The sequence below is a fragment of the Rhinolophus sinicus genome, linkage group LG01, assembly GCF_036562045.2.
Source record: "Rhinolophus sinicus isolate RSC01 linkage group LG01, ASM3656204v1, whole genome shotgun sequence".
NCBI classification, from domain to species: Eukaryota; Metazoa; Chordata; class Mammalia; order Chiroptera; family Rhinolophidae; genus Rhinolophus; species Rhinolophus sinicus.
In genome coordinates this window covers 47,005,539-47,031,406 of record NC_133751.1, presented here as the reverse complement: position 1 = coordinate 47,031,406, position 25,868 = coordinate 47,005,539, and the positions used below count along the sequence as shown (strand labels likewise).

At 35.7% G+C, this 25,868-nt stretch overlaps 1 protein-coding gene across 3 annotated transcripts in view; it reads right to left on the bottom strand.

The window, feature by feature from the left end:
- The window catches only part of ATP11B (ATPase phospholipid transporting 11B (putative)), a 98,867-nt gene extending 77,086 nt beyond the window's left edge, over window positions 1–21,781 (bottom strand). For 2 of the 3 annotated variants that reach the window (XM_074328454.1, XM_074328448.1), the window contains exons 1-2: window positions 21,450–21,760; window positions 3,336–3,452 (exon numbers count right to left, since the gene is read on the bottom strand). In XM_074328454.1, the coding sequence (XP_074184555.1) occupies window positions 3,336–3,452; window positions 21,450–21,476 (144 nt within the window). In that variant the 5' untranslated portion in view covers window positions 21,477–21,760. Of the gene's footprint in view, window positions 1–3,335; window positions 3,453–21,449 lie in introns of all 3 variants that reach the window. The other variant, XR_012494943.1, reaches the window with a different exon arrangement.
- Window positions 21,782–25,868: the final 4,087 nt, after the last annotated feature.

Below are 25,868 nucleotides of genomic sequence, written 5' to 3'. Positions count from 1 at the left end.
AAAAACTCAGAATAAAAATTTCTTAGGAAAACTACCTTACAAATGCTAGGAATTGTTTCCAAGTTTTCTGAAATACAAACATATTAAGAGATTGAATTCTGTGCTTGTCCTGTCATGTATAGAAAAGGGACTCTAGTAGAATAATATTAAACAATATGAAAATATTCTAAGAAAAATAATGATTTATTATGCTTTAAAATGTTTTAAATTATTATGTAATAATGGTCAAGAAAAGTGAATTAGAAGTATAACTTTTCTGTAGTTATGGATATGACTGTAAAATTAACCTTTTTTCCTCCTAAGGTCTGACATTAGAAAGGAAACCAAAATACAGTTATAAAATTAAATCTTTTCCAAACAGTTTAAATTTAAGATAAAGTAGTTGCTATGGTAAATTAAGTAAAGACGTATCATACATCTACAATGTACAAGACACTTGCACTATAAGAGAATCAATTATAAGTCCAATATTAAATAGAGGCGATTGAGACTAAAACACCAGTAGCTGCATTCAAAGTTAAATGAAGGGATATACAAAGAATTCAAAGGAAAAGCCGTCAGTAAGAAAAATTTAATAAAAGAGGTCATATTTGACATGAGCTTTAAGAGAGGAACATTCAAAAGGCTGAAAATAGGGGGCAAATAGAGGGAGAACATCTGAGGAAGAAGAACAGCATGAACAAAGGCAGAGAGGAGGAAAGTTTATCGTGGCTTTGTGGGGTAAAAGATAATACAGTCTGGAAGGCGTTTCAGGGAACAACGGGAGTGAAAAGGTAGTATACAGGAAATAATAAGTCAGCCAGCCTCATTTATGGTCAGGACAAAATTGACACTGTCTATATAAATATCTACATTCTTGAAATTGTGGTCAAAAAATGAATTCTACATTTCTACAGAAACATGAAACCTACAATCTCTGCAAGAACAAAATCTATATTAAAAAATTGTGGTTACCAACATGAAATCATAGCAAAGGTACAGTGGTAGGTAAGTTCAACATGAATTTATGGCATAGCAGGTAATCTGGCTTGGAAGGAGTTTAAGAAAGCAGTAGTGGAATAAAGAAGTAATAAGGAAGTAATGAGAGAGTCCTCATGTATGCTAAAAAAAAAGGCAATGTTTATTTAAATATCTGCATTTTTAAACTGTAGTCAAAAACATTAAACCTAATATGGTTGCATATGAAAACAGTCATATAAAGATATTAAATCCCAAAAGTTTTCCAGGACACTCAGCTCCCAGTGTTGGCAGAAGAGTTAAGTGGTCTGTGAGTTCCTAGCAGGTAAAAATCATTATACAAACACTAGATTAAAAAAAAGAAACCAAAAAAACAAAAAACAACTATTTTAAATTCTGGAAAGTGGCCAAAATATAGATACAAACTGAAAGAGAGTTTAAGTTTTTTGAAAATCGCGAATGGAAGGAGTTTGAATTGTGAACTATGGCTTAATCTGGAGATACTATGCAAACTCTCACACCTGTGGCAGCAACACAGTAGGGGAAACTACACCCTTATCAACAAAATACGACAGAGATTAGAGTTCAGGGCTGGAAAGTTAGCTGGAAATTTAAGGGGAAAATACTGGTAGTGAAAGAACAACGCAAGAAAAATGACCCAAATTCAGAACATACAATATCTAAACCCAGACCGATAGCTAAACTATGTACTAAACAGGGATGGATTACTGATACTGATACTTGCAACAATCAAGATGAGTCTTAAGAGTATTATGTTAAGTGAAAAGAAGTCAGACACTAAAGGCTCATACTGGATGACTGTATTTATATGACATTCCAGAAAAGACAAAACCGTAGTTACAGAAAGCAGGTCCGTGGTTGCCAGCACTAGAGGAGGAGGAGGGGGATTGATTGGCTGCTTTTCGTAGTGACAAATATATTCTACATTGTGATTGTGGTGGTAGTCTCATGATGTTATAAATGATGAGTTTATATATTTGATGAGTTGTTAAAACACATAAAATTGTACACTTAAAATTGGTGAATTTATTGTCCATAAATTATACCCAGTTTTAAAAAAACTTAAAATTTTCAAGGACTTTTGTTTCTGGCATAATTGACTAAGAACGGTGCCATTAATCTAGAACTTCTCTATTAACCTAGATTCTGTTATTTCCCCTTCTTCCTTCTGCTTCAGAACCATCGTCCAAAATGAGAGGTGTCACTAATGGGTGTGTTGCATATGTAAATAACAGAAGGCTGAAATAAAGGGGCAGAGCAAAGGAACTACTGGCCTAAAACAACATCCTTGGCAAAGATGAGATCAGGATTAGAGCAAGAATTACTAGTCACTTTGGAAGGGAGGGAAGGAGCAATACAAAAAAGCTTCTTAAGGTGGTCTATTAAGCAATAGTCGCGATCTAAGGAGAACTTTAGTCTTAGTTTCTTAGACTCACATCCTCTGTAACTGCACTGTCCAATAAGGTAACCACTGACATTTAATTTAAAATAAATTAAGTTCCTTGGTTACATTAGCCATATTTAAAGGCCTAAATAGCCCTGTGGGGCTAATGGCTATCAGAATAGTATGGAAAATGTTTCCATCACGAGAGAAAAGTTATTGGACAGCATTACTCTACAGCCTTCAGTTTCAAAATAAACTAAGACATCATAAAAATGCCACAGAAGAAAAAGAAACAAGGAAGAGTATGTAAGAGTGAAACAGTACTTTGGTACTATAAAATACTTACAGAAGAGTGATAGAACTGGAGAAAGTCGGGCTTTAAAGTCGCACAGAACTGAGATCAAACTCCAATCTTATCACGTACTAATGTACAACACTGAGTAAATTAGTAAATTATTCCTCAGCACTTCAATTGAAGAAATGGGTATAACAAAATGAGTATAACAACAAACACTTTGTAAAGCCATCTCAGAGCTGTCGTATTACATGATGTGAGACGTACCTAACACTGTGAATGACATAGTACCGTGTTTCCCCAAAAATAAGACCTAATCAGAAAATAAGTCTTAGCAGATTTTTCAGGATGACATCCCCTGAACATAAACCCTCATGCGTCTTTTGGAGCACAACTTAATATAAGACCTGGTCTTATTTTCGGAGAAACGTGATATGAATATGAGTTCTTTAGTTTGATTTCAACTAAGCATAATGTTGGCATGTTGGCTACCTGACATTAATAATTGGCAACTCCTTTTATTTTATAGTTCACAATTTTGGTTAAGATAAATCTACCAACCACTATTTCCTTGAAGTTTTAAGGTTATAAATGTATACTAGAATATACAAATAAATCACCTTTCAAAACAAAATGGTACTTATCTACAATTTTAAAAATAAAAGTATTAATTCTTACCTTAGATGAAATGATCCGGTTATCTATAAATTTCTGAGGTGTGTAAAGGCCATTCTGAGGAAATCTGTTGGCTATGTAAATAGTTCTTGTGTCACTTTGATGTGGTGGGTCAAAACCCTAAGTACCAAGCAGAGAAAAAGTAATCATGGTCAACAAGGTTAGTGGTCATGATTCTTTACTTTTGGTTTTATTTAACTGATCAGATTACACATATTATTACTGGCTTTGAACTTCATATAGTCTCTATTTATTTATTAGCAGAGTTAAGTCATATATGTTTTTCTTTCACAGGTAAACAGGCACATTTTCTTCAGATACAAACTAACTAGGTAATAGTTCTGGTAATGAAAAACCGTCCATACTCTGTCAGAAATGCTACTACTAGAGAAAAATAATATAGAAGACCTACAGAAGCATTTGAAGATGAAGCTTCTTTCCTTTCCTATTATTCTTGGGGGCTCCTTTCCTTTTTCCCAGGATGGATTCCTACTCAAAGACGTGGAAGCCCTGTGTAGCTATGGCAGAGTTAGCACCTACCACGTCTGATGACAAAAGTTTACATTTTATTTCTTCCACACCCAGATCAACTTGACTTCAAAGAGCTTTGTTCCCAGAGAATTTACAATGCATTGGATTAGGGTCTTGCCCAGATTCATTTCATAATCCTCCCTTTGTGCTAGCTACATTATCAATTGACCCCCTGAAATATGGATACATAATTGATTCATGTTATAATTCTGGCCTCAAGTTTAGGAGACTCTCTCTCAAGACACATTTAGTAATGATCTCTAGTGGTTATAGTGTTGTACTCTTTTTTCCTGGGTGGCCAGTGAATCTCCAATACTCCTTTGGTAGCTCTCGGGATCCCCTTGCCAGGCTGAAAGCAGTCACCAAATGCCAAGACCTTTTTTTGGTTCCAACAGGCAATGATTTGGAATTTCTTAGATTTTCCTTTTTCTCATGGTGGCCAAGGACTATTGACTAGCACTGCTAAGTTATTAAAAGGTCAATTAAACTTGGAATTCATGAACTACAATAATCTATTTTTAAATATTAAGGACTCTAATTTACTACTCTACTAAGTAATATGGCTGCCATTCAATGGTTAGCATCCCTGTGAAATTTCCATTAAGCACAGACATACAGATAGTGGAAATTCCCATATTACTTGGAGGGATATTTTGTTTAGTATATCAGAATATTAACAGTGTGGTATACAGTTTTCAACTGCTGTTATTCTGGTCATAAAAAAACATGATAAAAAAACATGATGTTTAATTTTATTTGTTTATGCTATTTATAGCGATGACCACATTTTGTGGATGTGGATGTGAACGTGCCATTATGTGTCTAATTTCAAAATCAGTTTCTTGAAGGATAAAATATGGCATGCATACTTATTTTCTTTTTTAAACACTTCACAATTATGCCTTTTCTTCCCCACGAGGGTCTCAAAATCAGAATTGGATCTTATTGCTCATCTTAATGATACGTGACATTTATTCATTCAACAAATATTTATTCAATTTAAGTCTGTTAAGTCATGAAGGAATATGTGACTTGTTATATACTCAAGCAAATCATAACATGTTCCAACTAAATAAATAAATGAACAAATAGTTTCAAAGTTAATGGCTGTATTTCTATGTATAGTCTATGGCTGTATTTCTCTAAGGGGGTTCATAGGAAGTTCGCCTGTAATCTTCATCACGTTAAAAGAGGGGCGTACAGGTAACTGCAGCATTACACTGCATGAGGCATATTTATTCAGTATCTACTCTGTAACATAAAACTAAGTTACATACCATGCATGTAAGTTTCTGGGATAAATGAAAGAAGTAAGAAAGTAAATTTGAGGGTCTAAAAGAATATATAAATCTTTATGAAGCTGTTTAGACAACTGAGACTGAGAAACACTCATACGGAATTTTATTTTTTGCTAATAAATTCCACCAAGACTGGAATTTATTACTATGTTCATCTAAAGTTAAGACACAAAAAACAAAACAAAGACCCTCCCCAAAAATACATATAATGTATATACTATTGCAACATTTCATTCACTAGTATATACATATATATATTTCCAAGGAAGCAAATGCTTGCTCATCGTTCTCCACTCTCTGTACTGGATGTACCAGTTATCACATACTCCAGATTTGGAACTCCTGAAGTTTCTACTAATATTTTATGAGGATATATTGAAATGTTCAAAAAATAAAATCAATTTTAAATTCTGTATGACCATATTCCAAAACATCATAATTTAAAGAAGACAATTTCAAAAGAAGACTAAGTTTGTCCTTTTCCCCAAATAACATCCTATGCTACAACATCCACTTATGCATTTTGCATTTGTTTCAGTTGATTTAATTCACATTTCATCCAATCATGTTATAATCAATGGCACGCACATACGTGTGGGTATGTTTTTTCCACACACAAAATAGTTAAATTTTATATTTGTGACTGTAGTATAGCTAAATGTCCCTCGTGGAAATTAAACCTATAACTTCAGTTCATTAGCATCATCTTCTCTGCAACAAATTACACTAGCCACAAACTAAATAAAAATAAAAGAATACAATTGAGCAGAAATAAAGAAACTGACTCATAGCAGGGTCCATAAATGAGCTCAGGGTCTGTGAATCTCTGAAACTGTATGCAAATTTGCACATATGTGCATTTTCTGATGAGAGTGAGCATAGTTTTCATCAGATTTTCATGATGTAAAGAAGCTTAAAACTATTTACCTGAAGTCTTGCTTTTGTAATCAGTTCCCCATCTCAATATTCCGTAGTTTTAAAATGACACCAGAGAAGCTATGTTTCAATAACCTCTACTTTCTTTAACAGGAGTTTAAAACAAACATCTATTACCAAGTTAATTGTATAACTATACTGTTAGGGTAAAGTTCAAGTGTAGTTTCAAACTATTTCTAGCAAGCACTATCAGCAATTCTATGGCACTGAGAAAGAAATACAATCTGAACTCCCTAATCACTAGGCTACATGCCAGGGTTCAGAAACCTTTGGCACGTATTACATTTTCTGTGGTCATCCCAGACTACCCATTCACACCCTCAACCCTTTGATGCTTGCCTGCTCCTTTCTCCTCTGGCTTCATACTGTCCCAAGCAAAGGAACAGAGATAGATTAATGGTATTCTAGCCACGGTGGTTTTATTTTAATGCCTGATGCTAAAAAGTAGAGTATAGGCATTGGAAGCACATAATTTTAAATTATTTGAAAAAAAAAATTCTCATACTCTATAATATGGAATTCCAAACCTCTTTTCTGTTTGGATTTGTGAGCATATGTTAAAGCTACAGGTACTTTAAAAAAAAAAAAGTAATGATTTAGGGTGGAAAAAAATCTCATGGTGGCAATTAGGTGAAGAACTGATGACACAGGATTATTTGAAAGAGACTCCTTTTGTAACAGCAAACTGTTGAGACTTAGAGAAACCAAACCAGCAACCAGCTTTATAATATTCAGAAGCTAGAAGCAGTACTGGAAATGAATCACAACATCTTACATTATCTGGCATAAAGCAGTACTTGGAAATGAATCATAACAACGTGTTACATTATCTTACCAAATATACCAGCCTTTGCATTATCTTAAAATCCCAAAGATTTTATGAAAAATATAAGCATTATGAAGAGTTCAGAGACTAAAACCATACTCCTATGATTATTGTCACATTTCTTAACATAACAAGAAAACATCATCTTTAGAGTTCACAGTGATCAAAGTAAATTTATGCCTTTTATTTTAGTTGGCTACCTGTTCCAACATCCACATGTATGTGAAAATGGCCTAGAAAAAGTACAATGTTTCTGAGGAAGAATGATTTAATGTATTTCACCACATCTACAAACTAGTTGTGAATTACTGTTTCCTGGACACAGACTTTGAATAAAATACACCTATATGAAGGTATTGTAAGACCAAGAGAATATTACACTGTTACAAAGCAAGTTGACAGAGAATAACTTAAAATGCCCATGATATACACAAACACAATAATCTTACTTTTTGTTTCATGTTACCTAATTTTCATTTTAGGACTTAAGGTAGTTTGCCAAATCTACCAGATTTCTGGACTTCCAAGAACTTTGGCTTAGTGCAGGAATGAGTTGGGATTTGCTCTCTAGCGATAGCATATAAAATTTAGAGTGATCTTTCATTTCAAAATTCTTAAATCATCTGCCAATGCTTTACTACAAGAAAGCTCATCTCTGACAGGTTACATTACTTCCCAAACTTGATTGCCTACTCCAACATGTACCTCCAGCAAAAGCCTATTCATCCTTTAAATTTCAGCTTAAGAATTTCCTTCTCAAAGGAGCTTTACCTGACACTCCTGCTCCTCCAGAAACAAAGAAAGGCATTTGTTATTTACTATCCCCACCCAACCTTTTATATACTCCCGTTATATAGATTTTATGACACTGAATTGCAATTGATTGTCTGTATATCCATATCACCCTGCAAATTGTGAGTCTTTTAAAAGTTATTGGAGTGACAATGGTTAAAAAAATTGTGTAGGTTTCAAGTGTACAATTCTATAATACATTATTTATACTTTGCATCCTGTGTTCACCACCCAGAGTCAGTTCTCCTTCCATCACCATTTATTTGACCCCCTTTTCCCTCTCCTACCAGCCTCTCAACCCTCTGGTAACCACTAAACCGTTGTCTGTGTCTATGAGTTTCTGTTTCTTCGTCTTGTTCATTTGTTGCTTTCAGTTTTATATCCCACATACAAGTGAAATCATATGGTTCTCGACTTTTCCCGTCTGACTTATTTTGCTTGACATATTCTCAAGATCCATTCATGTTGTCGCAAATGGCAGTATTTCACCTTTTGTTATTGCTGAGTAATATTCCATTGTACATATGTACCACATCTTCTTTATACAATCTTCTATCGAAGGACACTTGTTTCCATGTTTTGTGAATGCTACTGCAATGAACATATGGGTACATGAATCTTCACAAATGTTTTCAAATTTTTTGGGTACGTAGCCAGAAGAGGGATTGCTGTGTCATGATAACTCTAGTCTTAATTTTTTGAGGAACCTCCATACTGTTTCCCACAGTGGCTGTATCAATCTACATCCTGACCAGCAGTGTATGAGAGTTCCTTTTTCTTCACAACCTTTCCAACACTTTTTATTACTTGTCTTGTTGATAACAGTCGTTCTAACAGGTGTGAGGTGGTATCTTATTGTGGTTTTGATTTGCAGTTCCCTAAAAGCTAGTGAGGTTGATCATCTTTTCATACATCTGTTGGCTGTTTGTATATCTTCTTGGGAGAAGTATCTGTTCAGGTCTTCTGCCCATTTTTTAATTGGATTTTTCTGTTGTTGTTGTTAAGTAGTATGGGTTCTTTATATATTTTGGATATTAGCCCCTTATTGGAGGTGTTGTTTGCAAACATCTTCTCCCATTCATTTGGTTGTCTCTTTGCTTTGTTGATGGTTTCTTTTGCTGAGCAGAAGACTTTTAGTTGGCTACAGTCCCGTTCATTTGCTTTTGCTTTTAGTTCCCTTGCCTTTGAGGTCAAATTCATAAAATCCTCTCTAAGAACAAGGTCCGTAAATGTAGTACTTGTTTTCGTCTATGTATTTTATTGTTTCAGGTCTTATATTTAGGTCTTTGATCCATTTTTAGTTAATTTTTGTATATGGTAACAAACAGCAGTCTAATTTCATTCTTTTGTATGTGGCTTTCCAATTTTCCCAGCACCATATATTGAAGAGGCTTTCTTTTCTCCACTGTATGTTTTTGGCTCCTTTTTCGAAAATTATTTGCTCATATATATGTAAGTTTATTTCTGAGTTTTAATTCTGTTCCATTGGTCGGAGTTTCTGTTTTTCTGCCAATACCATATTGGTATTGATATTGTTGTTTTGTAGTATAACTTGCAGTCAGGGAGTGTATTACCTCTGGCTGTCTTTGTTCTCAGGATTCCTTTGGCTATTGGGGGTCTTTCGTGATTCCATACAAATCTGATTAATTTTTGTTCTATTTCTCTAAAAAATGCCATTGGGATTTTGATGGAGATTACATTAAATCAGTATATTGCTTTGAGTAATATGACCATTTTAATTATGTTGATTCTTTCAATTGATGAACACAGATTATCTTTCCACTTCTTTGTGTCTTCCTCAATTTCTTTTAAAAATGTCTTATAGCTTTCAGTGTATACATCCTTCACATCCTTTGTTAAGTTTATTTCTAGATATTTTATTCTTTTTGTTGCAACTGCAAAAATATTGTTTTCATTTCCTTTTTCTGAAATTTCATTCTTAGTATACAGGAACACAATGGACTCTTTCTTCTTCTTTTAAATATTTTTATTAAAAATATAGCTAACAAGCAATATTATATTACTTTCAGGTGTATACCACAGTTATCCAACGTTTATATACTTCAGGAACAGATTACCATAAGTCTACCAACCATGTGACACCGTACCACGCTATTGCAATATTGACTATATTTCCTATGCTGTATATTACAACCCTATGACTTATCTGTTTTATACCTGGAAACTTGGACCTTTTTTTAAGTTTTTCAATTACAGTTGACATTCAATATTATTTTATATTAATTTCAGGGGTACAGCATGGTGAGTAGACATTTATATAATTTAAGAAATGATCCCCCTGACTAGTCTAGTACCACCTGGCACTATACATAGTTATTATCATATTATTGACTATATTCCCTGTGCTTTACTTTACATCCCCAAGACTATTTTGTAACTAGAAATTTGTACTTCTTAATCCCTTCACCCTGCCCCTCAAGACCCCTCCCAACTATCACCCCAATAAATCTAGTGCCCATCTGACACCATACATAATTATTATACTATTATTGATTATATTCCTTATACTATACCCTACATCCCCATGACTACTTTGTAACAATCAATTTGTACTTCTTAGTCCCTTCCCGTTTTCACCCAGCCCCCTAACTCGCCTCCCACCTGGCAACCATCAAAATGTTCTCTGTATCTATGAGTTTGTTTCTGTTTTATTTTGTTCTTTAGATTCCACATATAAGAGAAATCTGACATTGCATCAGTCTTTCTCTAACGTACGCCACTCAGCACAATACCCTCCAGGTCCATCCATGCTGCTACAGACGGCACGTGGAATATTGTGTGCCAATCCCTTCTGGCCTGCAAAGTTTGTTGAGTAATCTGCTGACAGTCTTATGGGAGCTCCCTTACAAGTAACTAGTTGTGGCTTTCCTCTTGCTTTTAGGATTCTCTGTCTCTAGCACTCTAATTGTAATGTGTTTTGGTGTGGACCTGTTTGGGTCACATCTTGACTCTGTGATCCCTGAGCTTGTAGGTCTAGTTCCTTCCCCAGATTAGGAAAGTTTTCAGGCATTATTTCTTCAAATAGGTTCTCAATCCCTTGCTTTCTCTCTTCTTTCTGGTACCCCTATGATGCGAATGTTGTTACACTTGATGTTGTCTCAGAGGTCCCTTAAACTACCTCAGTTTTTGGATTCTTTTCTTTTTGCTGTTCCGATTGGGTGTTTTCTGCTACCTTGTCCTCCAAATCGTTGATTTGATCCCCTGCTTCATTTAGCCTGCTGGTGATAGCTTTCTAGTGAATTCTTCATTTCAGTTATTGTATTCTTCATGTCTAACAGGTTCTTTTTTATGGTTTCCATGTCCTTTTATATGCTTGCTATCTCTGTTGAAGTTCTAAGTTCCTTGAGTATCCTTATAACCACTGCTGTGAACTCTGTATCTGGTAGGTTGCTTGTCTCCGTTTCATTTAGTACTTTTTCTGGAATTTTCTTTTGGCCTTTCATTTGGGATGTTTTTCTTTGTTTCCTCATTTTGGCTGCCTCTCTGTGTTTGTTTTCTACGTATTAAGTAGATCTGCTACTGTACTGTAGCTTTACTATATGTGTTTATTGTTTCTAATACCGTGTTTCCCCGAAAATAAGATCTAGGCAGACAATCAGTTTTAATGCGTCTTTTGGAGCAAAAATTAATATAAGACCCAGTATTACATTACATTATATTATATTAAAGACCTGGTCTTATAGTAAAATAAGTAGTTTTTTTGATATAAGAGTCTTAAAGGGAGCATATGCTAGTTATTTAACAAACATTTACTGAATGGGTTAAATTCTTTAGTTTTTCAGGTTCTGAGTTTGATTTTAAAATATCTTAATAAATTTTCTACCAAATTGAATTTAAATTCAACAATATTTAAATTGAAAGAAAAAACCTTAAAAGTGATTCTGTAAAGAGAAATCTACCATTATTGGTGAAAGAGGGGTTAATGGTAAACTTTTTATTCTGGTAATCCTAGTTGTCCTTTATTCATCAAAGCCATTTATTATAGCTTTACCGTTGGTGGGGGTTCATTTCTGGATGTCAAAGAAATCAACACATTGGGCTTATTAATTTTATATGCTAGGAACCTGAGAAACATGTTTCAGAAGAAAGTAAAACATGTCTATACAAGGTTTTAAAAGAAAAAGCAGCAAATCCTAAACTATTGCTATGAAAATTTGAAAATTAAACTTTAAGCAGAGAAGTGATTATTTAGCAACACTAGGTCAAATTGACATAATCCTGAAAATGTATTTAAAAAAACACAAAAGAATATTTTAGCATATTTTCAGCTCTTTCAGCAAGCAGTTAATTTATCCTGCATAATGACTATTAAAATTGTACTGGTGATCTGAAATTCCTGCCTTCTGCTGTCTTTCTGCATAAAATGAAAAGAATGCACTTTAGTAACCAATCAAAAAGTATTTACCAAGTACTATGTGCTTTGTAGTGTGCTAAGGACCACTGATGATAAAAAGAAATATATGACTTAGTCCCTACCCACTTGGAGTTGATGAAACCTTGGGGATTTAGGCCTTATTTAACTTAGAAATAATCTAGTTTCCTATTTAGTCTCTAGTTCCCTATTTCCTATTTAAGATCAAACTAGGATTATCTTCTGGTTTCAATGTGGGACACCCAGCACAGATACCTAGTAAGCAACTAGTTATATTTGTATAGATGTTAGGAAAAAGGTTTGGACTTGAGATTAGAACCCAACAAACATAATGATGATGGTTAAAGTCAAATATATGTCTGAGACTGCCAATTAAGAGTGTACAGAGGAGGACGAGAATAAGGATAAGAGATGGAATTCTCTGGGCTATCATTTAAGATACACGTCGGAGAAAAGGAATACACAAAGGAGAAAGATCACCAGACAGGAAGAAAAACAAGAAGAGCACGGTGGCAGAAACCCAAGAAAAAGTTGCAGAAAGGAATTATTTCAACCGAAAAAAGAATGACTACTGCACTTAATAATTAGGAAATCATTGCTGGCTTTGCCAATACTGTTTGAAAATAGTTAAAAGGGCTACCATGTATTGATGAATAGGGATGAAGACGAGAGTGAGGAAGTGGGAACAGTGGCTAACTATCGAAAAGCTGGATCAAATGAAAGATTTTTAGTGTAAGCAAATCATAAGCATATTTTTAGGTTTAAAATGAAGGATGGAGAAAAATTAATTTATGGGAAAGAAAAAGTTATAGGAGGATAAAAGAAGAGGAAAAAAACGATCAAAAGCCAAGGTGTAAAACATTAACTTGGGAAATGGGTAAGATCTCGCCTTATTTGAAATGGAGAGAATTTTTTTATTTGAAACATGAAAAACGAAGAGAGCTGAAATCATATACAATTACATTTTCTATATTGGTAATTCTAAGAAACCTTTGTGATGAGTTGATATACTCTCATCAACTGAGTAATTACATTCAGTTACTCAGTGTGTGTTTACAGACTTCCTATCATGCTATGGCTTTCTGTACACACTTGTGTCTCTAGTGAATGCTCAGACTACTGTCACAAATCAGATCATCAATTCTTTCCTTTAAGATTCAATTAACTCTAAACTTCATATTCACTTTTTTATTACTAATAGATATTTATTGTACAAGTATAATAAATATAAAATATAATTAGGAAATTAGAGACTCTAATTATTAATGGTCAGGTGAAAGGAGGCTGAAAAAAGCTGTGTACCTTTAAATATGTATTAAACCTTCTAAGAGATAACAGAATAATATGTTTTTTGGGTTTCTTTTTGTTTTTGTTTTTTTAAAGAACGTAATACTGTGACAAATCAGGCAGATATACATCAAGAACAGATGGAAATGAACGAAGTCCGATAATAAATTCTGGATATGAAAAGTCATTTAAATAAAAAATTCAAAAGACAGGATAAACTCTAGATTGGACACAGGTGAGAGAATTAATGCACTAGAGGAAAGAACTAAGAAATTTACACTGAAAGTGGCACAGAATGAAATTAGACGAGAAATATGAAAAAGAAATTAAGAACCATACAGGACACATTAACGTCAAGCAAGAATTCTAGAATGAGAAAGTTAAAGGCTGAGAAGTAATATTTAAAAGAAAAAAAAGGCTGAAAAATTTTCTGAATGTAGAAATACGAACCTTCAGATTGAAAGCACATATAACTATAGAGCTGGAAAAACAAAATTTTGAAAAATATGATGATACAGCATAGTAAAGTTACGAATTATTGACAGAGGCAATCTTGAAAACAATTGAGAGATTACCAACAAAGTAATGACAATCAGATTAAAAGCATATTTTACGTCAGCAATAATAAATGCCAGAAAGCACTGGAATAAGTAGTATCTTCAATATGTTGAGCAAAAGTAATTGTTAATCTAGAATTCTGTATCTACCTAAATTACTATTCAATAATAATTATGAAATCAAGACATTTTAAGACATAAAAACTAAGAGAGTTTACGTACATAGTAATTCTTGCCTTAAAATAACTAAAGGATGTATTTCAACAAGAATAAAAGTAAATCCAGAGGGAAGGGATGGTATAGAAGAAACAATGGTGAGTAAAAGAAATCACTAAAATCCTTGTAGCAAATCAAAATGAATAACTGTTAAACAGTTAGAAAATGTTTCGAGTTTAAAAAGACATATGCGTAGAACACCACCACACATTGTGGGAGAAAACATTTGCAAATCACATACCTGACAAGGCTCTTGTATCTAGAACATGTAAAAAAAACTTACAATTCACTTAAAAGAATTTTTTTAATGGGCAAAGAGATCTGAATAGGCATTTCTCCAAAAAGATATACAAACTGCTAAAAGGGACATGAAAAGATGTTTGAAATCATTAGTCATTAGGGAAATGTAAATCAAAACCACAAATTCTCAACCACTATAATCTGTAATCAAAAAGAGAAAAGCAAGTGTTGACAAGAATATGAGGACTCGTTACACATTGCTAGTGGGAATGTAAAATGGTGCAGCCACTTTGGAAAACAATTTGGCAATTCCTCTCAAAGTTAAAAATAGAGTTAACATATGACCCAATAATTATACTCCTTAGGTATATAACCAAGAGAAGTGAAAAATAAACATCCACACAAAAACTTGCACATGAATAGTCAAAACAGTATTATTTCCAAAAGGTGGAAACAAACTAAATATCCACTAATTGATGAATGGATAAACAAAATGTGTGTATCCATAATGGAATATTATTTGGCAATATAAAAGGAAGTACTGATAAATGCTACAACATGGATGAAACTTAAAAACATTATGCTAGGTGAAAGAAGCCAATCATAAAATACCACATATTGTATGATGCCATTTATATGAAATGTCCAGAGTGGGCAAATCTACAGACAGAAGTAGATTAGTGATTGATTAGGTTTGCCGGAATAGAGTGTGAGTTAATGGGTTGAAAGTCTCTTTTAGAGAGGGTATAAAAATGTTCTAAAATTAGAGCGTGGCAATGGCTGCACAACTCTGAATATACTAAAAAAATTGAAATGTATACTATAAATGAGTAAATGGTATGGTATGTTAGTTGTATTTCAATACAGCTAAAAAAAGAGAAAAAAGAACTAAACTATTATGTAATAGTGATGTAGAAGGTGAGAGAGGGAATATTGGCATTAAAATCTAAATCCATATATTATTTATAAGCAGACAGAGATACTCAATACACAGGCATAGCTGGAAAATAAAGGATGAAAATACAATCCATAGCTTCTACATCACCAAAAGGGAAAATAGAATAAACTTAAATTCAATGCAAAGCCAATGAAAATTCTAGAAAGATTTTCCACCAAATTAGACTACTTATAAATAGTATATGGAGGAGTAAAGATGAAATTCTAAAGAAAAAAAAAAAGGGATTGGGGGTTCTGCCAGGCCAGTTATCAAGACTTATCATAAAAATACTATATTTAAGACAGTGCATTATTGGTGCACCAATAGATCAACAGATGAATGAAACAGAATAGAAGACCTAGAAAGAGAACAAGCTATGCAAAAGAGAATGCTGGTTTATGACACAGAAGGCAAACAACACAGATGAGTGGGGAAAAGATGACTTATTCAATAAACAGCATTGGGTCAATCAACTGTACACATGGAAGAAAATAAATTATCTAGTTTATTCCATATATAAAAATCATTCCAGATACATTAAGGACCTAAATGTTGAAAAACTAAGTTTTAAGACAATTTGAAGAAAACATTAGAAATATAGCTTTATGATCTTGACAGTGGAAAGGAATTCCTAAACAAGTAATAAAAAGCAGAAATCATGTGCCTAATAAATTTACCTACCAATAAATTTAAAATTTCTGTACCAAAAAAGACACCATCAACAAAGTTAAATACAAGGGACAGACTGAAAGAAGATATTTACAACATATGATACAAAGAATTAGCACCGATTACAGAAAGAACTAATAAAGTCAAACTATCCAATAGAAAAATGGGTAATCTATTCATATGAATGAAATATAGGATACTTGAATCTCACTAGCAATCAGGAAAATGCAAATCAAAGCAAAATGAGATATAATTCACACCCATCAGATTGCTAAATTTTTTCAAGTCTGACAGTACAAGGTGTTGACCAAGATGTAGGTAAAGGGGAACTCTCATGGTTTGGAAAATGATTTGGCAATATCTAGTACGTCATAATGTTATACCCCATGACCCAGCAATTCCACTTCTAAGTATTCCAATAAAATAAAGAAAATACACATAAGAATGGTCACTGAAGCATTTTTTTGTAATAGGAAAAAAATGACAATAATGTAAATATCCATTAGGGAAGAAGAGCCGCCGAGAAGGCTGTCTAGGACAGGGGTTCATTTTGGTCATTCCAGAGCCTAGCAACATGCTATCACAGAGTAGGTGTTCAGAAAATGTCTGAGTGAATTAATATGTAAACATGAGAGAAATGGTGTTACCTAAAGTGGATGTAGAGTTGAGAAACTGTCTTTGCTACATGGAGAATTAAAAACAGACCAAAATCGCTACCTACAGGAGATAAATGAGACAAATAAGAAAATTACAGAGTATATTAAATAGTGTAAGTGCTAAGAGAAATATAAAGCAGGGAAGGGGGATAGGGAAGTACTGGGGAAGGTTACAATTTTATATTGGATGTCCAGAAAAGGCCTCACTTATAAGGTAACAACTGAATAAAGACTTGAAGGGAGTGAAAAAAACAGATAACTGGAGGAAGAACATTCCAGGCAGAGAGGTAACAGCCAGGGTAAAGATCCTGAGAGTGAAGTACTGTATGCCTGACACTTCTGATGAATTGCAAGGCTGCCAGTGTGGATAAAGCAAGTGAGTGAAGAATGATGGGAAATGAAAAGTGGTTGGAGGGTGGGGTGGGAGGGGGGAATGATACAGATCAAGTTGAGACTTTGGTTTTTACTCTGAGCAAGAAAGCAAATCCATAGCAGGTTTTAAACACAGGAATTACATGATCTAACTTGTGTTTTAATAAGATCACTCTGGCTGCTATGTTGAAAACAGACCGCAGGGATAGAAGGGATACTGAATAACAATAATGGCAATCCTTAGGTTCTTTGGAGGATCTGGTCAAGGTCCCCTAACTTCAGTGCTGCCGGGATACTTGGGATTCCTGTAATGCTCCCTAACCAAATGAAAAACTGGGTATCTAGGAATATGTCTGAATATATGGATAGAAGCAAATCTTCAAAGATCTAGGTTCTTAAACATTAATTCCTGAGGTTAAAACTTTTAGCCACACCAAAATAATACCACCATAGGCCTGTGCTTCCTTTTCCTACTCTTTATTCATTCCTTGAGAGAAAGGCAAAGAATGCAGGTACTTCCAAACTGATACTGAAATAAATCTGACACTCATTCATGTATTCAACCAACATTTGGTATGTGAGTACTTACAGTGGGCCAGCTGTTCTCGTGAGCGCAAGGGATATAAAGAAGAACGAGATACGGCCCCGTCCTAAGATATTTACAGTGTATAGTCTAGTGAGTGAGATATCTAGACTTAGATAATGTATTATATAGAAACACAGTGGCACTAGTAGAAATATAACATGAGCCACAAATGCAAGCCACATATATAATTTAAAATTTTCTGTTAACCACCTTTTTTTAAAAGTAAAAACAGGTGAAATTACTTGTAATAATATTTTACTTTACCCAATATACCCAAAATATTATCTCAATATGTAAGCAATATAAAAAAATTGAGATATTTTACATTTTTTTTAATACTCTTTTTGAAATCCTGTTTGAACTAGTCATGTTTCAATGCATCAGACAGCTCCGTTATGCAGAACAGACCGATTTTTCTTTTAAAGAAAATGGAAAACAATTTGACATTTGCAGGTATAAGACAAACTAAAATAGTAGAGGGAGGCTTGAACATGTTCACAGGTTGAAGGAAAAGAGAGTAAATGTACTAGTACAGATAATTGATGGGGACTGTGGAGAATGGGATTAAGAGGACAAATGGTTAGCTTAAAAAGAGGATAATCACACCCTCCCTTGTGACAGGTGGAAAGGGAAGAATTAAGTACAGTTAAAAGCAAGTTTGGTGAGTGTGATTGATGAGAGAACAGGAAGTTAAGAGAGTTTTAAGAGCATCCCGTTTTTCTCAGTGAATCAAAAGACAATCTTACCAGCTCTTCCATCTTTGCCAATACAAATCTGAAGGGACTACATTTATGGAACAATTTAAGAAATGGTATCTTAGTATGACAACATTAAGTTGTACTTTTGTAAAATCACAGTTTTCTAGCTTTCTTCTGGACTGGTCACCTATTCAGCAAACATGTATCCAATGTCTACTCTACGTTAAGTACTGTATGGGACTGAGCATACAGAGATGAAAAAGGCCTTCAACGACCTACATTTGTATCCTCAGCATTTAGAATATTATAATGGCTGCACAAAGTAAGTGCTTTAAAAACATAGCATTACATTGCCCTGTAAATATTACAAATCAACTAACGTGTATTTACAAAGACTTTCATTTAAAAGTGTATAAAGTAGTGCCGTCCAGTAGAGTTTTTTGTGATAATAAAAATGTTCTACTCTGATTTGTGACAGTAGCTAATAGTCGCATTAATTTTTAATCTAATAAATTAGAATTTTAATAGCCAATGTAGTCAACGACTACCATACAAATGTAAATATTAGAATAGTGAGTAGCTAATGGCATTTCCAGTAGTCTAATCAAGGTGCTGTCATCTTTAATCGGTTAATACACATAACATGCTGTTAGAAATGGGTACACTATGGATAATACTAATTGTACCAGAAAGACACCATAAGAAAGTCTTAGTGTGAAATAACTAGCATTGTGAATCGAAAAAGAATAAAAGACAAAGAAAAATGAAAGGATATTCCAATCTTTTCACTTTACTTCCACAAGGGAAAACATCAAACTTCTGACAATCTCCTGATTTGTCTCACCATGTCAAATAGTGAAAATGTTTTGTGGAGATAAGGGAGTCAAATATTTCTTTAATTAGAGAGAAATTACTAGAGCACAGAAGTTGTTTCTGTAATAAAATGACAATAAATTTTCTTAGGCAAGAGAAGAGAAATTGTTGAAAATCAGGATTCATATAATGAATAGTGTTTATGACTCCAAAAACCTGTTCTTGTGATTTATTAATTTCCCCAAATTTGTCTCACTTATCTGAATTTTAAAAATGAACCTATTGCTAAAACACATGGTGACTCAATCCATCGAGCAAATGGAAGTATTATCTAAACTAGACTTTGAGTTAAGTAATTCCTGGTATAGTAACTAGAGCTACTGTTTATAACTGGGATAGTAAAACATACTTTTATTACTCTGTGTATCCACTATCCTCAATGTATAATTTAAGTGACTGTACAAAGTTAATCAGAGACGCAAAGTCCTACACTGGCACAGGTCTGATTACATACTTAGAAGATCTGATAACTTAAAAATAAAGCCAGTGAGGTGGGCAGCTAAATGTCAGAGATAGTATTTTTTATGCATAGCAACTTGTTCAGCTTGTTAACCACCTGGTGAGGCAGTTGTCTTGTAAATTAACCACACAACTTCCTGCCCTTCCTTTCAGTTGTATTCATATGAAGCCATTTTAAAAAAACATTACCAATTGTCTATATTAAGGATGAGTGGTTACACAACCAGGATTTTATTCAGGTTAACAAAAATACCTAACATTGAGAAGTGGTGTCTTACTAAATCTACTAGGAAAAGCTTTAAGAGAACCACTTTAGAATGATATTCCTACCATACAAAAACACCATCAGGGAAATAAGCCTTTTCTATACATGAAGATTGCCAAATCAAAAGCGTAAGATCAGACCTGTAATAATTAACTCCCAGAGTCAAGTTACTGTTCTATGGCTTACTGAAACAAAGTCGAACTATTACCATAATACTGTATTATACTGATATCATTAGCTCTGTTTCCTAATAAGTTATACATCTGGGATATCTGAATTTACAATTAGCTAAAAACAGAGAACCAACATTTGTTTGAGAAAGATGCAAGCAGTCTAGTTTTATTTATAAGATTGTTTTTTTTTTGAGATTGATGTCCACTGCAAAATGAATTAACAGAAGATTGGATCTGAAATAGTATACGTCTTAGCCTTAACATTAAAATGCTGTTCTAGAGCAGGAGAAGAGTTATCCATGCTTTAGTCTCACAAAAATCGTTTTGGTTTCATTGCCTTTTTAATTAGTAAATGAAACCAATGAATTGTAGAAGCACTTAATTAGTGCGATTTAGAAATTTAGCAGCACCCAGTAACAAACCTCAAAATAGAGACAAGGTTGGGCTTCTTCAGCCAGGAGCAATTTCTGTCCTAATATGCCACTGTTGCCTTCCTGTTGTAGTTGCCAGGAGGCAGGAAAGATTTTTCTCTCTGAATTGATTCTGAGAAAGGTGGCGCTTTTGATATGCCTTAAATCACCCTCTTCTAAGATTTCTTTTTCCTCCAGATATTCCATTGGTTCCAGACCTGTCTCGCTCAAACTGCCTTCAGAAGAACGGAAAAAAGTAAGGCCTACATTCCAAAAGTTTCACTTGGGGGTGGGGAGCGGGCAAGGTAAGAAGGAAAACGTAGTCCTTCGTAACTGTCGTACAAATCTTTTCCGAAACTAAACGAGGGTGTTGGGAGTATTTTCTTTCCCTCACCCAGGCCATGGGTAACGTTTCTTTTGTCGAGAGGGGTTAGACGAGATAAGGTCCCCTCCTCCTGGATAATCAACGCAACACTGAATCGTGACACTAATTGAAATCAGTGACGAAAGGGGGCTGAAGACAAGTCCTGCCCTCTTCTCTGCACTCAAACGTGTCCCAAATTGCTAGAGACAGGAAACGCAAGCCTCTTTCCTCTCCCCAAGGCCTACTCTCTCGCCGTTCCCTCGCCGTTTCCTCGGGGGACGCCAACCCCGCTCCGGACCCCCGCTTCTGGCCGCGGCGCCTAAGATCGGCGAGGAGGAGCGAGTAACCGAGTAGCGCGGCCAGGAAGCAGCCACCTCCCGCCGCCCGAGCGGCCGCGGCTTGGAGGCGAGTCGCGCAGCGGGGCTGCGCGGGGCTTCACGGCTCCGGCCCCCGCGCCCGCCTCTGCCGCGGCCTAGCCAGGCGCCCGCGCCCCAGCCTCGCGGCTCCGCGCCGCCGGCCCTCCCCGGCCACCCAAGCCTGGGAGGCCGCGCGGGCGGGACAGGAGATGGAGGCACCTACCAGCTGCTGCCGGACCCAGCGCCACATGCCCCCACTGTCGCCGTCCCGGTCCCGCGGGACGCGGGGGCCGAGGGGCTGCAGGTGGAGGCCGATCAGCCAGAGGGGTGAGCGGAAGATCCCCTCTGGCTGAAGTTCTGCTGGCCGCCGCCGCCACCTCACTCCCTGAGCCGGGTTCCCATCTCGCCGCTTCTGCCCCGAGGTCCTACAGGCGCAGCCACGGCGCCGCCCCCGCCCGGTGCTGCTGAGCCTGCCGAGGCGCCGCAGCCACCTTCATTATTGACCGTTGTCACCCGAAGCACCGCCACAACCCCACCCCCGCCAGGCCCGGCCCCACCCGGGCCCGCCCCCCGGCGCCCCGGCCCGGCCCCCGGACGTGACGAAAGGGGCTGCTCGAACCCAGGCTCTCCGCGCTCTCGGCCCCTGTCCTGTGCTGGGCTCAGCCGTGTGGGCGAGGTCAGCAGCAGGCGGGGACAGGTGCGGGCTTCTCGAAAGTGGTTGTTGCGTTCTGCCCCCTCCCCCCTTTTCAGAGGTAGGATTAAGTCGCGACTGTGTGTCTGCATGTCCGTGGAGTCTGCCGCTTCTGGCCGACTCCTCTGTTTCTATCTCCTGTTGCAGGTCTGTTTCTGCCCCTTTGCTCCCTTTGGTTCCCCCACTCCCCAACACACAAACGCAACAATCTCAAGAGTAGTGGCTGAAGGTTAATCCTGAGGTCTCCACTTTTGGTTCAATTAGATTGTCAAAGCCTTAGTCTCAATGCATAACGCAGCTCTCTTCTTTAGCAAACGACTGAGTTGGGGAATCTTGATCACTCCCTGTAAGTGATTTTGAAAGGGATTACAATTTCCCTGTGCCTGGTCCAGTTTGGACCAGTGTTTCTGGGAGAATAGACAAGATATTCTGTTTTGCCATGCTAAATGGAACAGGTTAGGGTGAAAAATACTTTATGGAAAGATAGTTGTTTACTACTGTTAACTGCCAAACTCCTGCAATCAAAAACACTAGAAGTAGCAAGACTTCGGTAAGATGAGGAACAATAAATAGAAGTAAGAAGGAATGTAAAAGCAGCTGGAGCAGGGCTTTGGGAAGCTGAAATGAAGTGCCAAATCTCGCTTTGTTCAAAAGCAGTCAATAGACATCTTGAGTGTTACATACATGTACGGTGTGCAATAATTTTACTGAGTTAAAGCACACATCATTCAACACACAAGAGTTTCTGGTGTTTATTTTTCCTTTTTAAGTTATTTTTTTTAGTTACAGTTGATAGTCAATATTATTTTATATTAGTTTCAGGTGTACAGCATAGTGGTTAGACATTTATATAATTAATGCAGTGATCCCTCCAGTAGTCTATTACCCAGCGGGCATTATACATAGTTGTTGCAATATTATTGACTATATTTTCTATGTTGTACTTTACACCCCTGTGACTATTTTGTAACTACCAATTTGTATTTCTTAATCCCTTCACTTTTTTCACCCAGCTGCCCAAACTCCCTCCCCTCTGGCAACCATCAATTTGTTCTCTGTATCTATGAGTCTGTTTCTGTTTTGTTTGTTGGGGTTTATTTTATTCTTTAGATTTCACATATATGTGAGATCATATGGTTTTGTCTTTCTCAGTCTGGCTTAATTTCACTTAGCATAATACCCTCTAGGTCCATCTATGTTGTCGCAAATGGTAAGATTTTCTTTTTTATAGCTGAGTAATATTCCATTGTATATATGTACCACATCTTCTTTATCCAACCGTCTGTTGACAGACACTTGGGTTGCTTACATATCTTCGCTATTGTAAATAGTGCTGCAATGAACATAGAGGTGCATATATCTTTCGAATTAGTGTTTTGGAGTTCTTTGAATAAATACCCAGAAGTGGAATTGCTGAGTCACAAGGTAGTTCTATTTTCAATTTTTTGTGGACCCTCCAAACTATTTTCCATAGTGGGTGCACCAGTTTGCAATCCCACCAACAGTGCATGAGGAATTTTTGTTTTTTTTAAAAAAACATTTTATAAAGTGAAAACATCTAAATGAGATTAGTATGACTAGGCAAGTTATTATATATATCATATATATTATATATAATACATATAAAAGACCATATATATATATGGTCTTTTAGGTTCAATGGACATTCCTTATTAAATAATGATTATCCAGCACCACAAATAGAGTCTTTCCTTAGGGATATTTGTGATCTATAAAACCAGCAGTAGAATTTCATATTATAAATAAGCCAACCACAAAAATTAGCTATTTAAAGATAAAAAAAATCTTACTTTTGTTCTTGTGACTGAACCTTGCTTTATGACACTAAAAGGAAGTTTGAAATATATTTACTTATTTGTTATAGTGATAAAACATCACTACCATTCGTGGGACGCTTGTGTGTCCCAGGCCCTGCCCTAAGCTCTGTACTTGCATGGTCTAATTTAACCCCCATAAACCCTTTGAAGTTCATATTATTTCCAATTGTATGGATGTGGAAATAAAGGCTCAGGTTCAGTAACTTGTTCAGGTTAAGTAACTTGGTAAAGCTGGGATTCAGATTCTGGATGGTCATGTAACAAAGCTCATGCAAGCTCTTAAGATATGTAAAGATACAAAAATATGACCATACCTATTTTTATTCACCTGCAAGTTGTCTGATTAAAATTAGGCCTGGAAATTTATATTTATATGCCACTAAAGTTTGTGAAGACAACATAAGAAATAGAAATCTAGAGGACACTTTGTGAATTATTATTTAACTGTGTTCCAAATTTCAAAAGGTTGATGTGGGAGGAGGAATTGATTTTAAATGCTATGGTGGAATATGGTGAGAAATGATCTCAAGATAACTGTGTAAAGATCATAATTTTAACTCAAACTGTCAGGAAAAGAATAAGCACACAAAGCACTGTTTTGTTCTAAGCATTTTTCAAGAGCAATATTCTATACCTCATCCTAATTCAAGGAGCATAGAGTGTTTTTATGCTATAAATTATAACCCTTTAGTGATGAGGAAATCAATTTAGTTTATCATGATCAATATTTTGAAAAATAAGATACAAAGCATCAGAATATATAGCACAGTGTAAGTAATATGTATTATTTTGTCACAGTAAGAATTTCTTCCTCTCGGCTGTGGTTGGAAAGGTTTGAAAAGCTTTGCTTTGGGAATACACAGAATTTAAGACAGGCACCAGCTATAAAAGAAAGGAAAAAAAAGGTATTTGGAGTCAGTGGTAATTCATTCATTCCACAGCTATTTCTTAAATGTATTGTGTGCCAAATGTCTGCATAACAACTACCTAAAAGTAGGAGGAGACACACACATGCAACTTTTAAGGTGAGCCCCTTCTCTCTGGGTGGAGTTCACGATTTAATTGGAAAGAGAAGATGCAGAAAGGAATCAGTTAACTAACAATCCAAGTATGGGATTAATCCAGTATGGGATTAAGTCCTAAAGAGCTATACCGATAATAGCCAATAATTACAAAAAAAAAATTGATATGGGCAATAGCAATTGGGGAGAGTTCAGAAGAAAGCAGCTGAATTTAAACAATTTGAAATGGGAGGATAAGGGGAAGGGGGTTGCTTTCCAGCAGGAAGAACTACAGGAATAAATCCTTAAAGAGCAAAGGAAGTTCAAGGTGTTTAAGGTACAACTATTAGGTTGGTGCAAAAGTAATTGCGGTTTAAAAGGTTTAAAAAAAAATTGCAAAAACCGCAATTATTTTTGCACCAACATAATACTATGTAATTAGGAGTAATAAGAAGTGGGGTTGGGAAGTAAGGTGTGGCGTGGTACTGGGAGAATTTCTGGCTAGTCACAAGAGTTTACAGGAAACGGGCAATCCCTGGAATTTTCTGAACAATGAAATGACATAATGAAATTAGAATGTTATCCGACAGACATTCTATGTGATAGGTTGGAGAAACAAGAATGGTCAGGCAGAAATTATTACTAGTGTGAAGCACTAAGTTCAAAAGTGCTGAAATGGCAAACAGCCAAAAGTAAAGCATGTTATAGGAAGTTGTGCTCTGGTGATAGACAAGGAAATTGAAACTTAAACCATTCCAAGTGAGGTGATCTTCCAAGAGAGTAAATTTACCAGCAGCACATAACAGCCACTGAATTCATGGTAAATATGGTTCTTTTTGTTGAGTAAACTTGTTACTATACTTCTGTACTTGATATACTTGTGAGATGTGTTCATTCCCAGGAAAAGCACATCCTAGGTTGGTGTAATAGAGATTCTCAGGTGTAACACAGACAAAACAAAGAGGGATATTTTTCTGCATCAGAACATCTCAGACCATCAATAGAAAAGAAAGCACAGACTGTGAGCTTGTTAAGGTCAAGATTCCTGGCTTATTCATTTTGGTACCGCTGGTGTCTAAAGGGTACTTGATAAATATTTGTTAAATGAATTA